General features: G+C 39.6%; 1 protein-coding gene across 1 annotated transcript; it reads left to right on the forward strand.

Moving 5' to 3' along the window:
• The first annotated feature begins 1,683 nt into the window (after positions 1-1,683).
• Positions 1,684-3,763, forward strand: sf3b5 (splicing factor 3b, subunit 5). Its single transcript, XM_006783659.3, has 2 exons — positions 1,684-1,793; positions 3,168-3,763. Exon 2 carries the CDS (start codon positions 3,194-3,196, stop codon positions 3,452-3,454), a length of 261 nt encoding a protein of 86 aa, XP_006783722.1. The 5' UTR covers positions 1,684-1,793; positions 3,168-3,193; the 3' UTR covers positions 3,455-3,763.
• The last annotated feature ends 4,977 nt before the right edge of the window (positions 3,764-8,740 follow it).

Raw genomic sequence — 8,740 nt, forward strand, 5'->3', positions numbered from 1 at the left:
TGATTAAATAGAATAGAATAGCTTTATTAACCAAATCAATGGAAAATTGCCTTTGTTTCACCAAGTCATAAATCAACCAATCAAGTTGCTTCAAATGAACCCACATTCATACATATACATATACAACACTTCAATACAACGATAAAAACACATCACAGCATCTCATTATTCAGAGTATCGATTGCTCTTGGTGCAAATCATCCCTTATACACCTATTTGCTACCTGGAGGTGTCCCATAATGTCGTTTTAAAAGGCGTTAATTTGAAATCAGAATAGAGAGGGGGGGTCACGGTCAGCAATAATAGACCGGGCTTTAAACAGACTGATGACACAGTTAATCCAGTTTAATTTGTTGTCAATCAATAATTTGGTTCTGAAAATTATGTGTAGTTTGTTCTTAAATTGCCACAGTCAGGTTATTGAAATATTGAACATAATGATGCTTTCAATCAAGGTGACGTAAACGTTGTGGTTAAAACCAAAGTTTCTTAACCTCCTAATAAGAAACAATGATTAGGTTTCTTGTAAATGGGGTCAACATTAACCATAATATTAATCTTGTCATCAATAGATACTGTGGACACTTAAAGCTATTAATGACTTCCACAGACTGACCAAAAAGTGAAATGGTAAATGGCCTGTATTTGTATAGCGCTTTACTGACACATCCAGTCAGTCTGTGAGTATGTGTGGTTAATAGGCTTCTGTTTTTTTCCATATCAGGCTGTGGCTGAATATGATGTTGATCAAAAGCTGGAATGATGCTATTTATATGGTAAATGGCCTGCATTTGTATAGTGCTTTACTAGTCCCTAAGGATCCCAAAGCGCTTTACACATCCAGTCATCCACCCATTCACACACTGGTGATGGTAAGCTACATTGTAGCCACAGCCACCCTGGGGCGCACTGACAGAGGCGAGGCTGCCGAACTCTGACCACCACCAGTAGGCAACGGGTGAAGTGTCTTGCCCAAGGACACAATGACCGAAACTGTTCAAGCTGGGGCTCGAACTGGCAACCTTGTAACCTTCCGATTACAAGGCGAACTCCCAACTCTTGAGCCCTATTATATAACTGATTATTGTTATTATTATTATATAATATTAATTATGTGTGTGTGTGCGCGCATTACATTGCAAATGTGCGCATTATTTACTATTCCCTACATACTAAATGTTAGGCTTAAACCTATGATAAGGAGATGTTTTCATTTGTTTGTAGCTGCACAACATGTGATCCTGAGCCAGTGCCCCTCTGTTTATTTGTTGTAAAATAAACGTTGCCTCACATACTGTATAAAATTTCAAAAATCCCAATAGAAGCACACAGGTCACGAACGAGCAGCTCATTTTGATGTTTTGTTTCCTTATTTATGTATGAATTTATTGTTATTCTCTGTATTTTCTAAATTATATAATTACCTGCGGGTTAAGAGAACAACAGTTTTTTTCTGTTAAGTGAATGCATTGCACCTTCGTACTTGTGTTTACTACTAATATCTATATATCTATATAGCTGTATCTCTCTCTCTCTCTCTCTCTCTCTCTCTATATATATATATATATATATATATATATATATATATATATATATATATATATATATAGTTGTTAATTAAGATTTAAGATGTACACGAGAAACGCAGAGTTTACAGTCTGTGTTCCTTTCCGGTTCATTTTACTGGGCGAACCAGCCGGAAGTGATCGCTCCGTGGTGCTGTGTTGAGTTGGAGACGGTCGTGTAATTTATTTACATCTCCTACCTTCGTGTTTGAATTCCTGACATTTTATGTAAGTTTCCTTTCTATTTTCAACTTAAAATATGTCTTACTTGTTATTATATTAACTTTAAAAGGAACATTTAGAGAGCAGTTGACAGATACGGTGAATAGGCTAACACTGGCTAATTAGCCTCACATTAGCATTAGCAGGAAAACAAAAAGCGGTTAATTTCTCTGTTTACATAGAAATGTTTGTACTTCAAATTTAAATAAAGTTTGAATCGCTTCAGAGTAGTATAATCACTCATCGGGTTAACATTTGTTGTGGCATTGCTACACTCGTAAATGCAAAATACAAGAAAAATATTCAGGTTACATGACTGAACTTCTCCGTCTGAACGTCTCCTTTTTAGCTGCACGTTTCTTCTGATGTCCACATGTGCTGTTGCTGTTAGATAACGTTTCATTCATGGGTCCCCATACTTTCAAGCCCGTAAACGGGTTAAAATTGTGTTTATTTTGGCTCCGAATCAATCGGCTTTTGGTTTGTGACTTTACTCAGAAGCACAACGGATGGTAAAGAAAACGAGTCTTTGTTTCTACCATGGCTGGCAATAAATATAAAACATCAAGACACGACCACACTGTTACTAAAACAAAATTCACGATGACGGCAACAAGGTCGGCGACTTACGTAGGTTGTGTCGTAGACGTTAAAAAGAATGCCCACAGAAGTCTAAACCGGACCTTTATCTGCACTTCATCGATGGTGACAGCCTCTTCCTATTTCTTAACAACCACTGGATGAAAATCAGACCTTAGAAAAATGTCTGTGTTGTATTTGGAAAACCAGAGCCAGTGAAAATGTGGGACACAGTCTCAATATGTGGGATAAGGGATAAAAAATACTGTAACACAATAATTATGGTTATTTTTGCTCAGTATTAAGCTTGCGATTCTTTAACTTGGTAAGACTTTTGAGCTTTTTAAACAATGATGAAAATGTATTTCTTGTTCTTTGTCACTTTTTTAAATCAAAGTTATTCCAAACAGCTGAATTGGTTTTCGTTTTGATGACCAAAAAGTCTCTCTTTATATCATTTTTTGTTGAGCTGACCTGCCAAAACCTGAAGGGAACACTGGGTGTTTAATGAGAGGCAAAATTGTGCCAGTGCAAAGGAAGGGGATCCACTGGATTTATAGAATAGGGCAAAATATGAACCCTCACCCTTTGTTTAAAGACAAAAAGCGCAGTCGCAGTCATTTATTTTAATTCCAGTCTTTAAAAGCTATAGTTCTAATTGAATACAGACTTTGATTAATAGTCCTTTTTAAAGTCTTTAGCCTGTTATCTCTTTGTGTGATCCATCTTTGCATATATTTTTTAAATTAATTTATTTTGTATTTATATTCTAACTTCTTTCTCATCTCTTCCCCTGTCTAGAGCCTCCAGGACTCATCTCAGCAAGAATGACAGACCGTTACAACATCCACAGTCAGCTGGAGCATCTGCAGTCAAAGTATATCGGCACAGGACACGCCGACACCAGCAAGTGGGAATGGCTGGTCAATCAGCATCGTGATTCCTACTGTTCCTACATGGGACATTTTGACCTGCTGAATTACTTTGCTGTGGCTGAGAACGAGAGCAAAGCGCGTGTTCGTTTCAACCTGATGGAGAAGATGCTTCAGCCATGTGGACCACCAGCAGATAAACCTGATGATGCCTAGATCACACTGGAGTGAGCAGTGGATGCTTTTTGTTAGAAACAAAAGTTTTCCAGCTAAAACTGCTGCTGTGTCCTTGTTTGACTCCACCATTACTGGATTTGTTGTCTACTTATAGAAGAGAAGACTTTTTCATTTTTTGGTTTTATATGGACCAGAACAAAATATTTTCTTGCCCAACACAGTTTTCTAAACAGTTGTTTAAAGGTGCTTTAACAGCTGAACATGTACCAGAGGACATAGAAAGCAGGTATAAGGTGGTGTACTTTCATCTGCATGTGTTTGTATTAAAGGATGGAGATGTATTCTTGATTTCATTAAAATTTGTCTTTTTCTATTTTAGCACTTGTTGATTGCATTTACATTAATTTAGATTTACTGGCCAATGGTTCAGATTCATTGACCTGTTGTGATTTACAATGTAGTAATTTATACAGTAAGTTTAAAAAAAATCAGGAAAAAAAGTTTGTACCCAATAAAAACTGATTTATTGTTGAGAGTGTTGGGCAGCAACAAAGGGACAGCAGTTCCAATGTTTCTTGGCATGGTTACCCCTCACTCCCCCTGTGACACCACAGGGGGAGTGAGAACAATTTGTGCAAAAAAAAATATCTGCTCATCAGGTGGAAAGTGCTTTCTGTTACACTCCCACACCACCTGTAGCTGTTCTGTTGGATAGAAAGTAGTTGCTGTGAAAGCCAGCTCATGTCCAAGTCATTCAAAGTCTTGGTGGAAGGATTTATGTTTCCACTGAATCAGATTATTATGTTTTATTTTACTTTGGCACTCACATTAGAAAGAAAAATGTGTGCACAGAAGATATTTGACTAAACCTAGTCATGGAAAAAACTTTTAGATATGAAAAGGTAAGCTGGTTTACAAAGAGAACTATGGGATAGAGAACAAGCTAGCAGATCTTGTGGGGGAGCATTTGCACTGTGAAGAAGGAAAAGTCAGCTTTGATTAAAATGGAATAAAATTGTAGAATCAAAGTAAAGCGAAAAACAAGCAGCTCACTATGCAAAGCACCCTCCTTATCTGTAAACCGCGTTATGGGACGAGCATGCATGGTTGCCAGTAGAATTGGAACAATTGTATTGTATGGAGAAGTGTACAAGAGCATTGTGCGTGCTCAGATTCAGCCAGGTTTCTCCAAACACCTTTTTCTGATGTTTAATCACTCAATGTAGTTGTTTTCCAAAGTATTACACAACCAAAGCCTAATCAGAGAGAGCTCAAAATGACTTGATTGAATATTCTTGGTGATAAATAGCCTACAAAAACAGAACAGCAGGTGCAGCAAAAACCTCTATAGCACAGCTCAACAGCGGTGGTCAGGGTAGACATTAAGAAAAATTATTCCAGTCAATGAATTTGGATCTTTGGTCAGGAGTGTGGGTTTATTATGCCACGACCCATGGGATCAGGGTTTTTTTTATTTAACTAATTGCCTCAGGCTTGTTAAAGTCGAGTCTATGTGTGATGCTGCGGTCGATACAAGTACTTTGCTTGGGGAGCAATCAGAAAGCCACTGCAGGGGCTGAGGCTTCACTTGCTGACTTTAGGTTGTTCGTGAAAGTATGCTGTCATCCAAATTTGCGCACACAGTCAGTTGGTGGGAGAGGACGCTAAACATGACTCATTGTTGGACTGTGATACTAGTCAGGAGGTGCCAGGGAAGTTTTTGTGTTGTGTGTTATGGCTGAGATTGTGTGTTGGAGGCTTTCTTGGTGGGGTAAGTCCTTGCCATCTGTCCTCACTGTCAGACTCGGGGAGACAGCGCTGCCAAGTCAGGCGAGAAAGCTGCGTGAGGTTTTGTTGGTGTGCTGTCTCGCACACACACACATTCATGCGAAACATAAAATGCTTGACTATGCAAGACGTGAGCCCATAAATAATTGTCTGCTTCTCAATTTTCTGTTTAATTGTATCATATGATTGTGTGATCTCAAAAACAGCCAATATCGAATATGTATTTGAGGCACCCTGAAAGAAGGCCCTGTTTTCAATTATAAGCTATGAGAAATTATCAGAGCATCTTTTAAAGCACTGAGCACCATCACAAGGTTTTTTGTCAGTGCTGAGAAAAACATGCTATTTAACAGAAAGCCTTTCTTGTACCATTACGTCACTACAGTTTTTTTTTTTTTTTGCTTTGATGAAACAGATGAAAACTGTTCACACAGTAAGAAAATGTGAAAGCAGCATACAGCTGTTGTGTACTGTTTTTCTTTTCCAAGTCTGTCACAGTGACCATAAATACTCAAGCCTGCCTGCCAGCAATCTTAAATCCTCACCATGACAGCTACAAGGTCATAATGAACACTCATCTTCTACTCATTATGAACAAGAAGCATGATCTCATATAAATCCTCTAGTTAATGAATGGAGCATAATATTAAAAAATAAAATACTTGGATGATTTATTGGACAAATAAAATATTCAGACTTTCATCCAGCACTTCTTATCCAACTAGCATCACAGGGAGTGAGAGAGGCAGGGTACATCCTAGACACTGAGCCCATCACAGAGCTAAAGCATAGAGACAGATGAACATTTATTCACAAATTCAGACCTATGGCCAATTTGGAATCACCAGTTAAGCTAACATGCTTGTTTTTGGACTTTGTGAGGAAGCTGGAGTGCCCAGGCAGCATCGCCACAGGCACAGACAGGACATGCAGACTCCACACAAAAATGCCCCAGCTGACCTAAGTCAGAAATATTTCATACACTGCTCGAAAAAAAATAAAAGGAACACTTTTTAATCAGAGTGTCAGTTGAGTAGCAGAGAGTGTTGTTAATCAGTTTCAACTGCCTTTGTGTTCATTAAATTAACAACAGGTGCACTAGGGTCACTGTCTCTACTGGTAGTCCAACTCTTCCAGCATCCAACACATCAATACGTGCAATTTCCAGAGGGTTTGCTGTGTCCCCCAGCACAATCTCAAAAGCACATGGGAGATTCCAGGAGATGGGTAGTTACTTTGGGAGAGCTAAAAAGAGTGGTAGAAAGTCCTTAACCCATCAGCAGAATTAATATCTGCTGCTTTGTGCAGGGAGAAACAAGATGAGCACTTCCCTACAAAATGATCTCCAGCAGGCTATTGTGAATGGGTCTCACCAAACAATCACAAGCACACTTCCCGTGGGTGGCCTGAGAGCCTGACCTCCTCTAGTGGGGCCTTTGTTCACTGCCAGATTGGTATTTTCCACAGAATACCTGTTTGCCCTGAGCACATGTGACAGAGGTGAAAGAGTCTGCAGAAGCTGTGGAGAACATTATGTTGTCTTTAAAATCATTCAGCATGATTGTTTGGTGGTGTGTCAGTATTGGTCTGTGGAGGAATATCTATGGAGGGTTGCACTAACCTTAGTTTAGGTAACAGCACTATGACTTTGGTTAGGTATTCTTGAAATCCTTGGACCCATTGTCAGACCCTGTGCTAGTGCAGTGGGTTGTGGGTTCCTCCTGGTGCATGACAACAGCCTGCCTCACGCCGCTAGAGTATGCAGGCGGTTCCTGGAGCATGAAAGAATTGATACCATTGACTGGCCCCCTTCCTCGTCTGACCTGCATCCAATAGTACATTTTGTTTCAGTCCATCCGACTCCACCAGGTTCCACCCACAGAAGCTCAGCCATGCCCTGGTCCACAACTCGGAAGAAGAGAGATTTTTAGCAGTATATTTTACAGCTGTCAGAAAATTACTCTGTTGATCCCAAAAGTCTAAAAGTGAAAGAGAAAAAGAAACTGGCAGAACACACCATAAACTGAGACACCAATGCTTTTAGTGTAATCACCCAAACACATAACTGGCTGTGATAGCTAAACCCATTCTGCCTAAATAGTTAAGGGTTCTTTTATTTCATGCTATTATATGTGTTACCAGACTAGAAGCACTGGTTTTTCTCCAGACTAATCTGCATGTATATTGGGCAGATGGGGCAGTCATACTGTTGGAAACAGTTCTTAATGAAGAACCAGAACCCTTGTGTTGCTTTATATTCACTTTATTCAAGCTTCAGTTAAAAGATTCAAGGGTGTAGTTTTGAAATTCAAATCCTTTGAAAGTATTTCTAAAATAATATTTCAACTGGACTGATTTATTTTATTTAAGCTAATCATCCTGGAAATGCAAAACTATTTCTGTTTATCAAGTAACTGGTGAAAATACACAAAGAAAGCTATTTATTGTCCTTTTCTCTCTTCCCACACCTAACTCGTCACATTCGATTTTGTCAACGAGCAAGTCACTGCACTGCTGTCAAATCTTAAAACGGCTTCTTTCTGTCGAGCTGTCAGCTGTCACTTCAGTGTCAATGGATGCAGTCCTCCTCCACCTCATTCACCCCCAGTTTTTCTCAGAGCCAGCTCATCAGAAGTCCTGTTCCACATCATATGCATGCAGACTTCCATCATACAGCGTCACCACCACCGGTGTCTAAACCCATTGTTATGTTGATTTTACTACAATGGGCTACTGATTGGTGTAGATTATCAAATAATTGCTTCATTTAAGGCAGTTGCGCTGCAATAACTCTCTTCTTTATGGTGAGCTGATCAATAAATGCAGGCCCAATTGAACATTTTGCAGCTAAACAGCTAATCAATTAATCGAATCTCGTGCGGCCGCTCGTTTTCGCCTCAGCTACGTAACCTTTCGAGATCCTGCAGGGTCTAGTTGAGGCAATTAATTCTACTCCCTATGACTCTTTGCAAATCACAGTCAGAGTGGAAACTGGAAACTGGCAGCACCGTGTGTTTGCATTTACAAATGGAGCTTGACACATTGAATAGCATTTGTTAATAAACCACTTGGCCTTTCTGTGTTCATGCTGATGTGAGCTCTTCGTTTGGCCACTCGTCCATATCTGCTCTCTCCTCTGATTACACACCGGTGCAAAGGTTCAGGAAGCACAATTACCCTCGTCAAATAGAAATTCTCCACAAATTCAATTATCTTTGTCCACATGGCCACCCACCACCTAACCCTTGTGCTCTCCTGTTCTCCTTCACTAAACTCTTCACCCATTCTTCTTTACTGCTCGAACCCCTCCCTGCAAACCACATCGCATCCTCCCTTTCTCCTCTACTACACTCCATTTTTTTCTTTCTTCGTCTTTGCCCTCTCAGATAGGCTTACCAGTGGAGTGGAAACACAGCAACTAATGACTCTCGAGCAGTGGAAAAACACATGAATATTTTGTGTGAAGAAGGCACGAATGTGGTGCAAAATCATATTCAAAAAATAAATGCAGAACAGAATTCACCCAGAAAAATGGCA

This window comes from Neolamprologus brichardi, chromosome 13 (assembly GCF_056152115.1).
Source record: "Neolamprologus brichardi isolate AB-2024 chromosome 13, ASM5615211v1, whole genome shotgun sequence".
Classification (NCBI taxonomy): domain Eukaryota; kingdom Metazoa; phylum Chordata; class Actinopteri; order Cichliformes; family Cichlidae; genus Neolamprologus; species Neolamprologus brichardi.

Bases quoted from the DNA above. Each gene is read 5' to 3' on its own strand.
- sf3b5 (XM_006783659.3), top strand. From the start codon at position 3,194: ATGACAGACCGTTACAACATCCACAGTCAGCTGGAGCATCTGCAGTCA.